Below are 13,568 nucleotides of genomic sequence, written 5' to 3' on the forward strand. Positions count from 1 at the left end.
ATGCGCCGGAAATTGCGGAAAAAATGTGTCGGAGATTGCGGGAAAATTGTGTCGGAGATGGCGGAAATCCGAGAAATGTGCCGGGAATTGCGGAAAAATGTGTCAGGGATTGCAGAAATATGTCGAGAATTGTGGAAAAATGTGTTGGAGATTGCAGAATGTGTCCGGATGTATCAGTTGTACCTTCTTGTGAACAAAAAGTGTCTATCGTATTTATTAGGTCTTAGGAATATACTAAAAAGTGGTATAGATTGGCAAAAAGACAATAGGAACTTACTACATGCATTTCAAATTTGCTAAAAGAATCCAAAGTTAAAATCATTGGGAACTTATTAACAATGTACCATGTTGGGATAATTGATAGCATTGGGAATTTGTTGAATGCACCAGCAATTTATTCAAGGTGGTGAAACCCAACACAGATGTTGGGAACTTGTTCAAGGTGTCTCAGATTTGCTAAAGATGCTGGGAATTCATTGAAGGCATTGGGAACTTCCACAGGGTGTTGGAAAACCACTACAGGAATTGGAGTTTGCTGAAGACGTCCGGAATCCAGGTGTCAGGAACTTGCTCAAGGTGTTAGTAATGTACTCCAAGCGTTGGAAACGCACAAAAGAAATCAGAGATTTGCTCAAGGCATTGGAAACCCCCAAAAGACGTCAGGAACTCATTCAGGGAGTCGGAGACATCGGGAATTCGTTGAAGGCATTGGGTACTCGCTCAAGGAGTCAGGAATTCATTGAAGACATTGGGCATTTGCTCAGGGAGCCGGAAACTGTCAGGGGCCTGTCATTCCGTCCGTCCCATATCCGTTTATCCGTCTATCCGTCTTCCGTTCAACAGTAGGCGACCAATACCTGACATGATCAGCTCTATATATAGTGCCAGCAACCTATCACCTTAACCGGTGATAGCGGCCTTTTTGGCTCAGTTGGTTTATCGCGAGTTGCTGGCGCGGTTTCTAACAGAAACCCGAAACAGACGTTGACAGATGTCAGGGATTCGATCAAGGCGTCCAAAACCAACAAAAGATGTTGGGAATTCATTGAAGGTATTGGGAATTCATTCAGGGAGTCAAAAGCTCCCAACAGACGTCGGGAATTCATGCAGGGCATTGCAAACACCAAGACAGACTTTGGCAATCTGCTCAGGGCGTCGGAAACCCGCAATAGATGGTGGGACTTTGATTAAGACATCGGAAATTTGTTAAGGGCGTCGGGAATTCCCACAGGGTGTCGCGAAGAGCGAGCACTAAACCAAACTAGAAACCAGATAAGGCGAGCGGTTAACGAGATAAGAGGAGTGAGAGCGATGAGAGACGTTGAGCACTGGGTTGAGAGCAATGAATAGAGTGATGAATTGACAAAGAGGGTCAAGCTGAGGAACATGCAGAGCGAACTACCTAAGTTATATACTGTAACTACAACCTACATATCCGCAATGAGTCAGGATGACGAGCGATGAGGCAATACAACAAGAACAATAAGAAAAGGTCACAAGGCTGGGCGAAGGCTGCACCAAAACAAGGGTGAAACAATAAAGAAGTAATGACGAGTCATAACGAGTCATAAGGCTGTGCAAGAATGAAAGAACAATAGAGAACAGGGTAGAGGGCAAGACGAGGCAGTGTTCCATGAGAGAAAGTGTCCATGACGAGAATAAAGGGGAAAAGACAGGGGCAACGATAAGATAAAAGATGAACGAAGCGATAAGATAAGATGGGAAAAATAGGGGTCGTACCAGCAGTTCACGACATTACCCCCCTTCTAAGACTCATCGTCCTCGATGATCCTAGGCAAGCGGCGCCCCTCCTCCCAATCCAGGTCCATATGCCAGAACGGTTGAGTTGTCGGCTGTTTCTGCCAGGGAATAGATGCAAAGGCGGTGGCAGAGATACGATGTGGTGCGTTCGGATGTCGACGGTGGTATTCGGCGATGAGCTCCTGCGCGTTCTTCAGGTTCTCCTCCAGTTCCCAGGAGTCGTGTCCAGCGCTATATCCCTTCCAACTGACCAGGTACATGAGCTTCTGGCCCCTCCCCCTCTTGACGAACTTGCTATCCAGGATGCTGTCGACTTCGTACTCAAGCTCCCCCTCCAGTTCAACAGGTTCAGGCGGGGGTGGCAAGGTGCCGTTGACATCATTACCCTTCCAGGGAGAGAGCTTGTCGACGTGGAAGACAGGGTGGATGCGAGAGAGGTTCTTGGGGAGATCGAGCTTGTAGTCGAGGTCGCCGACGCGTTTGAGAACCTTGTAAGGGCCGAGTCGAAGATCGCCAAGTTTGCGAGTGGGTACCTTGAGCTGAATGTCCTTTGCGTCGAGCCAGACATAGTCGCCTTCCTTGAACTGGTGGGCAGATCGCTTGCCGGCCTCATAGATGTCCTTCTGATGAGCCTTTTCGAGTCGAAGAGCAGCTTCGGCGTCCTTCCGGACATCCTGCAAGTGCTGGAGGCGGTCATCGACGGGTCGGAGTCCAGTTCTCTTGCCAATCGGGATGTTGAAGTGAGGGATGTAGCCATAAAGGACTTCGAATGGTGAGCGGTTGTGGGCGGAGTGGATACGGGAGTTGATAACAAATTCGGCCATTGGAAGGTGTTCGTCCCAATCGTCCTGACGGCGGTTGACGTAAAGACGTAGGTACTTCTCGACTTCTTGGTTGGCTCGTTCGGTCTGCCCATTGGCTTGAGGGTGATAGGCCGTGGTAAGGTTGGACTGGATGCCGAGTCGACGGAGAAGGGTGCGCATGACCTTGGATGCAAACTGGGGGACCGCGATCGACCTGATGAACTGCAGGGGAAGGCCGTGAAGGCGGAAGATTTCTCGGTAGTAGATGTCTGCGACCCCTTCGGTGGTGATGTCAGACGAGCAGGGGAGGGCGTGGAGAACCTTGCTGTAGTGGTCGGTGAAGACAATGATGGCGTCGTGTCCGTGTGCTTCGGGAAGCTGAGTGATGAGGTCGACGCCAACAGATTCCCAAGGGCCTTGGGGTACGTCCAGGGGTTGGGTGGAGGCCCTTGGGGTGCTGCATGTACTTCTTCCGCGCGCAGGTGTCGCAACCATCCACGTACTTCTTGACAAATGCTCGGATACCGGGCCACCAATACTGTCGTTCAACTCGTTCAAGTGTTCCATGGACGCCGGGGTGACCAGAGGTGGGATCGTCGTGGCATTGCTTGAGGACGTCGCGGCGAAGTTCGTCGTCCGGGGGAACATAGACACGTCCCTTGTAGTACACCAGACCGTTTTCCTCTTCCCATTCGGCAAGACCGTTAACCAGACGGCGGGGACCGGAAGTGCGGAGTTGGGCAAGCCCTTCCAAGACGTGCGTCTCGCGAGTGCTGGTGTCGCGGATACGCTGCTCCAGGGGGTTGACGAGCATATGAGTGGCGGCGAGCTTGGCGAAGTACTCTGGTTTGAGAACAACTTGCTGCCTTATTGTCTTCGGCGTCCGTGACCTGATGGGTGTCTAGGCGAGAGAGGGCGTCGGCTTGGGTGTTGCCCTTGCCAGGGCGGTGGGTGAGCAAGAACTTGAAGCGAGAGAGATAGAGAGCCCATCGTGCTTGTCGGCGGCTAAGGTCTTGAGCGGAGCGCCAGTACTGGAGATTGGAGTGGTCGGTGACGATCTCGAACGGGTCGGGGAGTCCTTCTAAGAAGTGTCGCCAGTCCTTGAGGGCTTCGATCATGGCCAACATTTCGCGGTCGTAGATCTCATAGTTGCGTTCAGCCGGCTGCATGGAAGCGGAGCGGAATGCGACGGGGTGCCAGAGTCCATCATCGTGCTTCTGAAGGAGGGCCCCTCCTGTGGCAAAGCCTGAGGCATCGACTTCAATGCGAGTGGGCCGGCTAGGGTCCCAGAGGGTGAGGATAGGAGCGGAGGTGAACGTGTTCCGGAGGGTATCGAAGGCCTGTTGCTGGGGTTCGTTCCATTGCCAAGGGGTGTCCTTCTTGGTGAGGTCGTTGAGCGGGCGAGCAATAGTGGCGAAATCCTTGATGAAGCGGCGATAGAAGTTGGCAAAACCGAGGAAGCCTCGTAGGGCACGGAGGTTGCGGGGAACGGGCCAGTTGCGGACTGCTTCAACCTTGGTGGGGTCCATGCGCACTTCGCCTTCTCGGATAACCAATCCCAAATACTCAATCTCCTCTCGTTCGAACTCGCACTTTTCAGGCCGGAGGTACAAGTCGTGCTTCTTGAGGCGTTGAAGGACTTCGTGAACGATCTGGCGGTGCTCTTCCAGAGTGGCGGTGAAGATAAGAATGTCGTCAAGATATACTGCGACCTTGCCGGCAGCGATAAGATCGGAGAAGATGGAGTTCATGAGCGCTTGGAAGGTGGCGGGGGAGTTGGTGAGACCGAAGAACATGACCAGGGGTTCGAACAGGCCTTGGTTAGTCGCAAACGCTGCCTTCCACTCGTCTCCTTCCTTGATGCGGATGTTGTTGTAAGCCCCAACGAACATCAAACTTGGTGAAGTACTTGGCACCACGGAGACGGTTGATGATATCGGAGACAAGGGGAAGTGGGTAGCGGTTTTTGACAGTGATCTCATTGAGCCGACGGTAATCCTGGACGAAGCGAAGTTTACCATCCTTCTTCTTGACGAAAAAGACCGGAGACGAAAGAGGGGACTTAGAGGGACGGATGTAGCCTTTCTTCAAGTTCTCGTCGAGGAAACGGTTGAGTTCCTCCTGCTCATTCTGGGACATGGGATAGACCTTGGTACGCATGGTAGTCGGAGCTCCGGGGATGAGATCGATAGCGTGATCCCAAGGCTTGTGCTCAGGGAGGCGGTGAGACTCGGATTCGGAGAAGACGGAGGCATGTTGGCGATACTGCGGAGGAACCATCTCTTCGAACGTTTTCTGGGGTTTGGTCTTCTGCGCTTCTTCGGCAATCTTCTGGGAGTAAGTGAACCCGGCTGCACACCAGAGTTCGTCACCAGTGGCTTCAATCAATCCCGCTCGGACCCATTTCCTACGGGTGACGCGGTTGGCACGGATGCGGAGCAATGGCGGTTCCTCTTCGGGTTCCGGAGCAGGATCTGGAGTCGGATCTGGAGCGGGATCGGGAAAAACAGGCTGTGGGATCAAGGGCAGCAGTCACATCAGAGCTGCGTGATCTGCTCCAGGATGGCGTTACCGGAAGGGGCTCCTCGGTAAGGGATCTGAGCGTCTTCGTCTGGGATTTCCTCGATAGTGACACTGGCGACCTTGGGGGCAGGGATGTGGAGTGTGCCTTTCCGCCAATCGATCTGGGGGTTGATCTTGCGAAGCCAAGGGAGTCCCAAAATGACGTCCTCACCTCCAAGATCGGAGATGAGAAAGTCCGTCCACTCGGTATGTCCATCCACCGTGAGTTCGAGTCGAGAGAAGTGGGTGATATGGCCAGCCTGGTTTGGGGTACCGTCGATGTTAAGGAGTTGGATAGGGTGCCGGAGGGGATAGGTGGTGATGCGGTGTTTGGCCACAAAGGGTTTGTCCAGGAACTTGCCAGTGGCGCCACAATCAATCATTGCTGCAGGATTTGCCGTTCGGTTCCTGCCTCTGAGTCTGATCCGGATGCGAAAGTGGGATGAACCAGGGTGTATTTCGCGAACTGAGCTAATAGTACATGAACGAATGGAATCATACTCGGAGACGGCATACGGCGGAGAGAGGGGTGCAAGCGTTGCGGCTTTAGCAAGCACCCTTTTCAAAAATCCTGTTGGAGCTGCTCGAGCTTGGCCAGGATTTCGAGTTGACGTTGCTGGGCGGCATTGATGGCGTTAATATCGACAGAAGGGGACGGGGTGGCAGCGACAGTGGCAGTAGCGGTGGGAGCGGACGAGCCTTCGTTGAAGAGGGAGAACGGAGCTTCCTGAGTGGCAGCAATGCGGCGGCGTGGGGCAAGACCTCGACCTGGCGTGATACCCATATATTTGTCCTGGCAGACGTTGGACGAGTGACCCATGCGTTGGCAGTAGTTGCATCGGAGACTGCCGTGGTTTCCGTCCTTCTTGACATGGGCGGTCGAACCACAACCAAAGCACCGTCCGCGCATGGCTTGGAGGAAGTCATCGCGAGACTTGCCGTTGGGTCCTACACGGGTTGCATCGATGTCCATGGCAAAGGGATCACGAGCCGGGGCAGAGCGAGCCGAATATATTACTTGAAATGCGAGATTTCCTTTTGGTCGCACTCAGCATGATACTCCCAAGAAGAACCGGTTTATTGGATGAGTCCTAGCCAAGCAAACCACGGCAGAAGCAGCAGCAGCTGAGAATATCCCCTATCACACTGCTGCCAAAATCCGACAGAAATTCTACGCAACTGGCTCAACAAGCAACCACCCTCGATCCGGTCGGCCAAAAATAAATACAGATCGTGACGAGCGACACATCATCAGAACAGCCACGAAATCACGTCAAATGACCTTGAAGGACATCAGCAACCAGTCAACAAAGAAATGCTCAGTTGACACTGTCCGGAGGATCCTTGACCGTCATGGTTACCACAGACGCATCGCTAGGAAGAAACCATTCCTCAAACCACATCACAAGCAGGCTAGGCTTGAATGGGCCAAGTATCGGAAGGATTTTGGGGATGTCGACTTCGCTTTTACCATCTTTTCGGACAAAACCTATATCTGCCTTGAAGATAAAAGCCGCCGGGTGTTTGTTACACGTCGCCCTGACGAAGAATTCCAAGAAGATTGTCTATTACCAACATTTAAACAGTCTTCGGTGCGCGTCATGGTGTGGGGGTGCATAATTGCTGATAGGAAGGGCCCTTTGGTGGTGTTAGAATACCCGGGAGGAAAGGGAGGAGGAATGACAGCAGAGAGATACAAGGACCAGGTTTTGGATGGGGTATTGAAGCGATTCTATCAGGAGGTGGTAGAGGAGAGAGGATGTGTTGATTTCCAGCAAGACGGAGCGCCGAGCCATCGCGCAAAGCTTATCTCGAAGTGGTTCCATGATTCCGGCATCCCATTGGTTGACCACCCAGCCCAATCACCAGATCTCAACCCCATCGAGCCCCTCTGGCATGATCTCAAGGACATTATACGTTCGGAATACACTATCAACACTGTCGATGACCTCAAATGTGCTGTACGCTCGGCATGGGAGAAGCTACCCATGGAAAACATCAACCGTCACATTTCCTCCATGCCCGCCCGTGTTCAGGCTGTTCTTGACTCAAAGGGTGGCCATACCCCATTTTAATTTGTAATATATACTGTATGGACACTAGAAATTACATCTATACAAATACTCCTGCATTCCCTTTGCCGAAGTTCAATAAAAATGCTTTGAAACTCATTGAGGATGAGATGATGATGTGTGGGAAAGAAATGGCTAGCCATCACTTTTGCGACCCACGAGTACACCCTTCCGAGACGTCTGCAGCCAGGGCCCCACGAGCAAAGGAACCTGATGTGACTGGTTCTCATGTCAAAACCAAAAGGATCCGGAATACAGATCCATATGGGGGTGGTGAGCGCTCGGGAAAAAAGGCTCGCACTGATGCTCTGTCTAAACCTACCCCTCCCGCCACTCCATCTACATCAAATACCACCAGCGCCTCATCTGGCAACAATGTCTATGCTACTTCAGCCCCACCAAATTCGCCCTTCCCATCCGACACTCCACAAATACCTCACTTTACGTGGTTACTAAACGATCATTATCTGAACTCATTACCGCGCTCGTATCTTGATTACATTTGCTGTTATTATGGCATAGAACCTGTAGGTACCGATAGTGATGTTAGGCGCCTAGTGGAAGGTGTGGCCGTGCGTTTAGGGCAGGCCAGTTTGGTGCATACTGTACTCTAGTCGAATCTCCGCTAGTATTTTATGTTTATTCGAGGAATTTCGAGCTTTATTTCATGAATGCCAGTGAAATATGTCCACCGTATTGATGTGAATGTCTTAATTTAGGTTCCTTCCTTTTTCGCATATCACGTGCATGGGGCGGAATTTGCCCAACTGCTGTCAACGATGTTGTTATCGGCATCACGGAGCAAACTGTCAACATCAACTTCGATGTCTTCTCCTGACAGCGAGCACTGTTGGGCGGCTGTGGCATAACGGGCTTGGTGACGACAATGACGAGAAAGCCTTTGACGAAATTTTCGAAAGGCGAGATACTGCCTAACAAGTTCATTATGGTGTTTCTGACAGAGGGTATGTCGAGGCATGATGGTTTAAGTCAAATTTGGACGGGTGCATTCCTTTTTCAGCGCGATCAAAACACCTTAAATACATGGTGTACATGAATAAGCAGTTTGGGATGGATATTCCCGAGCAGCGATCCTGCGGCAAAACTGGCCCATAACCAGAAATTGAACGGGGTGGTCAGAGTAGAACCAGGTTATGGGTCGGTTTTGATGACGGAAAACCAAAGTGAGAACCGCATCATAACCGATGCCATAACCGGCCCATAACCGCTACTCTGACCCCCCCTAATTAAGAACGAAGTGAGGAAACTAACTAAGAAAACTGGAGTCCTTATATACTAGAAGACGTGTTGTTAAACATGTAGGGAAGGACAGGGGTAACCCCTGGGTAGCCGGACACCTACCCTTACCCCCCAACTCTGGGGGTTTTAACCAAGGGTATTTAGCATTTTGACACTAACCATTAGTCACAGCATAATATAGATATATTGATGTGTTTTATCGCTCATACAGCAGTTATTTAGTAGAAATTATACATAGATATTGAAATAAATAGGTTTTGGTTGATTTTTATCAAAACCCTTACCCCCGACTGGGGGTAGGGGTTTGGTCAAGGGTAGCCCGAGACCTACCCTTACCCCTACCCCTGCTCTACCCCTGGCCCCTACCCTGGGAGTTTTAAAACCTCTTGACCATCCCTATAACTATGAGGCGTAGTCCTCATGGATAACATGTGTATTCCACAGAAAGTATGTAGGTTTCGGTGTGTTTTTAATAAGTATCAGTCAGCAATGAATATGCAGTAAATATGAGTAAGACGATGAGTTGGAATGAAAAACATAAGGTAACAATGAGGTGAGTATAGTAATATGGTGTAGTAATATAGTAAGCATATATGTTGGTAACAGCATGAGTATCTTGGCATGGGTGACTCAGATCCGTGAGTCAGGATACTCACAAGTATTCCCATGGATCTACTTGCAAGTACTTGTGAGTAGCCTAGTAGGCTAGTGATCACCAGAGGTTAACCCCGGGTTTCGGAAGGCCGACCCGGACCCGACCCCTGGCATAACCCTACCCGTAACCCGACGGGTTTTCCGCACGGGTTGGGCCTTAGATCATCGAAAACGGATAAGAAATGACTGAGATATGGTTAAAATACTAATTTGACTGTATCTCAACCATTTCCCATCCGTTTCGGATGATCTATGGCTCGTTTTAAAGATCTCGGGTTTGAAAATGGCGACCCGTACCCGACCCGTCGCAGGGTTGACCCGAAAACCCGCAGGGGTCAGCCGACCCTTGCTTTTCACTATCTCAGAGTAGGGCTGACTTGTGGACAGCCTTAGTACAAGTTGATTCATCTTTGCGAAGGCATGAGGCCTTGAGGCTGGATGTCCATAGTTGTGACATAGTGATCTGGTGTCCGTAGTGAGCCCTAACTACAGACACACCTGCAGGTAAGTAAAGGCATGTAATTTGTCCTTTGACTACACTGTACAGACTTTCTAAGGATGTCTGTAGTCATGTTTCTCATAGTGTACAAAGATACTTTGTAACTTTGAATACACATCTTGTGTCAGTGGACACGGGGTACACACACTGACAACTGTGGGCCATAGGTGGAGTGAATGTGGTGGAAGAGATTGTTCTTAGAGACTGGAGTTAATAAGTTATGGTTGTCCTGGCTCATTGAGGGCATTACATATGTGAACAATGAATGGGTGTCTAACAGACTCCTTGACCTCAGGGTGCAGAAGTCCACAGATATAGACATGACTTTCGGGAAGCCCTTGAATTTGAGAGTTCCTGCTATTCTCACTTTCGCCATTTGATCGCGTGATGCATTATTTAAGCAACCGCAGCACTGCCACTGTACCTACAGATATTCCGTCGTGCTTATTTCGGCGATGCTGCGCCCGGGCCTATGGCTGAACGGGTGGCTACACCCTTGGGCCACGGTTTCAAAATCGTTCCCCACCCGTCACAATATTAATCCCCCTCCTCTCTTCTCCTTTTTTCCTCCTTCCTTCGATAATTTTATTTTATTTTTTTAGTACGCTGAGCCTTCCGCAACAGAAACGGCCGATTCGGCCCGAAACGGACAAGGCAAGCATGAGCAAACAAAGTGGGGGCCAAATTTCGTAGGAGGGATGATGAGTGTGAAACTAGGATTGCATTGTCTCGCTAGTTCACAATACGATGCGTATGTGCGTTCTTATTCTGTCGTTTGGATCACCTTAACCCGATCCTTTAATTTTCAGCACCCAAAAAAGCGAAGAAGATCGCTCTCAGCGAGTTCTTAGGCGATACTGGTGTGTTTCCATCATACACCAATCCGTATGCGTTCCTTATCGCATCTTCCTAGCTCTTGGATCATGGGCCGACGAAATGGAAGACCTGCCCAGTGCCCGTAAGTCTGTCCTAGTTTGTGCGATCGTATCTGTCTAATTTTTGCCCAGCGGCACCCAAGATTGACGAGGACGCCGGCCGTGATAGTCGGTTCGGCCGTAGGGATGACTTTTCCCGTCGTATGTATCTCGTCGATTTCCACCATTTCTGAGAAACTCATCCGAATTACCCAGCTGAGAGACCCGGTTTCGCTAGGGAAGATGTCCCGCTCCCAACTAACCCTCCGTACACTGCGTTCGTTGGCAATCTTGCTTTCGACTTAGTTGAGGACGACATCGCAAACCACTTCGCCGATCTGAAGGTTTTTGAATTTATCATTCGTATTTCCATATGCTCAACGACAGTTCTCAGATTAATAATGTCAAGATCATCAAAGATAGGGACGACAGGCCCAAGGGATTCGGTTATGTTGAATTCCAAACCGTGGATGATCTAAAGGAAGCGCTCGGCAGGACGGGCTCGGTGAGTTTGACTATCTTGCTAAATCCCTTCATTCTCTCATCGAGACCAGAGCCTTGCCGGAAGAGCTGTCCGTGTCAGTGTTGCAGAGCCTCGTGAGTTGCCATTGTCCCAGCATGCACCGTCACTGACAAGGGGACGTGTACGTAGCCAAGGAACGATCTGGGTTTGGAGGACATGGACACGAGGACGATTCAAAGTTCGACAGCCCCTGGCGTCGAGATGGACCTTTACCTGATCTGCCCGGTCAAGGACGCCGACGATTCGACCCGCAGTCCGCTGAGCGCGCCCCCAGCATAACCGATACTGTTAGCGATTGGCGATCAAGCCGCCCCCGAGCTACTGAGCCTGATACTGGGGGATTCCGACGGAAAGGGTCTGGAAATTTCGGTAGTGAAAGCGCAGCCGATAAAGAGGAAACCTGGTCGATTGGGAGCCGCTTCAAACCATCCACCGGACCGTCGGAGGACGGTGGAAGCAGGTTCGGTAGCATGCGCTCCAGAGGCGACTTCCAACCGAGGGAAAGCCCTGCAGATGAAGGAGACTGGAGGAGCGCAGCCCGTCCCCCACGAGCCTTTGGAAGGAGCGGAGGATCGCGTATGTGCTGTTTGTTGATTCGGCGCCTCCTATCTTATCTTCTTCCATTCAGCTACCGACTCGACCCCACCAACCCCGCAAATGGGTCGCAAGAAACTCGAGTTGCTTCCTCGTTCTGGGCCAGTCTCAGCGTCCCCCAGCCCGTTGTCGTCACCCAAATTGGCTTCCCAGCCCGCTGCCACCTCCCGCCCGAATCCATTCGGCGGCGCCAAGTAGGTTTCAGCGATTTGGCTCCTTGCCAACTGTGCTAACCCGCGACAACCAGGCCTGTTGATGTCACCCAGCGCGAAAGAGAGGTTGAACAAAAGCTGGAAGCCCAAAAGGAGCGAATTCCCATCTCAAGGACAAGTTCGAGGACCGCATCTGAGCGTACTGCCGGAAACCGTGTTGCGACCCCTCCACCCTCTCAAGCTCGGGCTCCCGCTTCCCCAAAACCGATTCCAGCTGCTCTGAACTCAACCGTGCGACCAACCTTCAGCTTCGCGAACGCGGCCGCGGCGAAAAAGGCCAAAGAAGGGGGCGAAACTGTTGACCAGTCGAAGGCACCGGAAGCGAGTTCTTAGTCTAGTTTAATCTGACATATGGCCTGGCCAATATATCTTTTCCCAGTACATAAAGATGTAAAATATAAACCCCTATTGACGAGGAAGGGCGTGAGTGACACGCGATCAAGGATCACAGCCACTGGAGACGGGAAACAGGGTGGGTGGATATTCTGTTGCACCATCACCCTTACCCTGGCCAGCTCAGGTTTTTCACGAAACTTGGTGAATGAATGAAGCCGCAACCTGGACGACGGGCATAGACTAATGCGGCAGTTCAGTGTGGTTGTTCTTGGAGGTGAGCCATGATCTGGCGCTTTCGGGCCTACCGAGCTAAACCTTGTCCTCCGAATCCAGCTGGGGGTGTGGGCAAGTCGGCCTTGACAGGTTATTTCTTCCTTTTCCCTGTGGGTTGCAGCCAACTCACGACGGCAATAGTTCGATTCATACGCGATGTTTTCGTTGAGAATTACGACCCCACAATCGAGGGTACGTCCCACTTACCACTCGCCATCTGCCGCGAGTTGTTGATCAGTCCCAGAGGAATACCGTCGGACTGTGACGGTGGATGGGCAGCTATCAGCTGTATGTCGCCTCTTCCCTTCACCTACCACTCCTAGCGATTGACTATCTCTCTCAGTTGGAAGTCCTCGACACTGCTGGCGCAGAGCAGTTCACCTCGTTGAACGAAGTTTATATCAAGGTGGCTGGTCCCCTATTTCTCCACCGAACCAGCTGTCTGCTTACACCACCCTTCAGTCTGGACAAGGTTTTGTGCTCGTGTTTAGGTACGAGTCCCCTGCCGCGACTTGGCGTGTGCTGAATGTCTGTTTAGTTTGACGCAGGAAGCCACCCTTAAAGAGGTCGATAACCTTCGCAAGCAAATCTATCGAATAAAGGGAGGCGATACTGTACGTGGCATCTATCTGAACACCAATAACCCCTATTTAACGGTTGCATTTCAGACGATTCCTATTGTGGTTGTCGGAACCAAGCTCGACCTGGTAAACGAGAGAGAAGTGCCTCGAGCGACCATCCAATCACTGTCCAACCGCTGGGATCTCCCATTCTTTGAGACGTCGTCCAAGAAGAACTGGCATGTCAACGAAGTGTTTGAAGACCTCTTACGACAAATGCGGACTCGGTATCCTGTGGAAACGCATCATGTTAAGAAGAAATCCAAGACCTGTACGATTATGTGACGACCCCGTGGATTGGGACACACATCTGCTATCTAGTTTGCTATTTATTTGCAACAACAACATTTGTTATGGACACTCACGACTGCTTGTAACGCTGACTCTGTCGAATTCCATTGTGTCAATAAGTATGACTGCAACCCCGCATTGTTTGTGTTTGTTGTGCTCCTTAGTCAGGAACTTGTGCCAGCCTTGCAAATTGC

The 13,568-nt window shown here is 51.0% G+C and overlaps 5 protein-coding genes across 5 annotated transcripts; 4 read left to right on the forward strand and 1 right to left on the reverse strand.

Moving 5' to 3' along the window:
* CC1G_13236 (hypothetical protein) lies at positions 1-1,049 on the forward strand (the record flags this gene model as incomplete). Its single annotated transcript, XM_001836081.2, has 4 exons — positions 1-189; positions 502-796; positions 883-907; positions 992-1,049. 4 exons carry the CDS (start codon positions 1-3, stop codon positions 1,047-1,049), a joined length of 567 nt encoding a protein of 188 aa, XP_001836133.2.
* A 4,639-nt stretch (positions 1,050-5,688) lies between these two features.
* Positions 5,689-6,099, reverse strand: CC1G_13238 (hypothetical protein; the record flags this gene model as incomplete). The annotated part of the gene is made up of 1 exon (XM_001836083.1): positions 5,689-6,099. The coding sequence occupies one exon, from the start codon at positions 6,097-6,099 to the stop codon at positions 5,689-5,691; it is 411 nt and encodes a 136-aa protein (XP_001836135.1).
* Positions 6,100-9,065: 2,966 nt separating this feature from the next.
* On the forward strand, positions 9,066-9,825 carry CC1G_10918 (hypothetical protein; the record flags this gene model as incomplete). Its single annotated transcript, XM_001836085.2, has 3 exons — positions 9,066-9,096; positions 9,506-9,580; positions 9,779-9,825. 3 exons carry the CDS (start codon positions 9,066-9,068, stop codon positions 9,823-9,825), a joined length of 153 nt encoding a protein of 50 aa, XP_001836137.2.
* Positions 9,826-10,358: 533 nt separating this feature from the next.
* Positions 10,359-12,267, forward strand: CC1G_10919 (hypothetical protein; the record flags this gene model as incomplete). The annotated part of the gene is made up of 10 exons (XM_001836086.2): positions 10,359-10,362; positions 10,421-10,471; positions 10,525-10,569; positions 10,619-10,687; positions 10,742-10,869; positions 10,920-11,030; positions 11,080-11,122; positions 11,178-11,624; positions 11,677-11,836; positions 11,890-12,267. The coding sequence occupies 10 exons, from the start codon at positions 10,359-10,361 to the stop codon at positions 12,185-12,187; spliced, it is 1,356 nt and encodes a 451-aa protein (XP_001836138.1). The 3' UTR covers positions 12,188-12,267.
* Positions 12,268-12,363: 96 nt separating this feature from the next.
* Positions 12,364-13,460, forward strand: CC1G_14380 (rap 1A). The gene is made up of 8 exons (XM_002911337.1): positions 12,364-12,464; positions 12,524-12,553; positions 12,605-12,655; positions 12,708-12,751; positions 12,807-12,869; positions 12,926-12,954; positions 13,002-13,077; positions 13,132-13,460. The coding sequence occupies exons 1-8, from the start codon at positions 12,434-12,436 to the stop codon at positions 13,366-13,368; spliced, it is 561 nt and encodes a 186-aa protein (XP_002911383.1). The 5' UTR covers positions 12,364-12,433; the 3' UTR covers positions 13,369-13,460.
* The last annotated feature ends 108 nt before the right edge of the window (positions 13,461-13,568 follow it).

This window comes from Coprinopsis cinerea (assembly GCF_000182895.1).
Source record: "Coprinopsis cinerea okayama7#130 chromosome 4 map unlocalized cont3.4, whole genome shotgun sequence".
Classification (NCBI taxonomy): domain Eukaryota; kingdom Fungi; phylum Basidiomycota; class Agaricomycetes; order Agaricales; family Psathyrellaceae; genus Coprinopsis; species Coprinopsis cinerea.

Bases quoted from the DNA above. Each gene is read 5' to 3' on its own strand.
- CC1G_14380 (XM_002911337.1), top strand. From the start codon at position 12,434: ATGCGGCAGTTCAGTGTGGTTGTTCTTGGAG. The intron at 12,465-12,523 runs GTGAGCCATGAT...CTCCGAATCCAG, and splicing joins CAGTGTGGTTGTTCTTGGAG to CTGGGGGTGTGGGCAAGTCG. The intron at 12,656-12,707 runs GTACGTCCCACT...GATCAGTCCCAG, and splicing joins TTACGACCCCACAATCGAGG to AGGAATACCGTCGGACTGTG.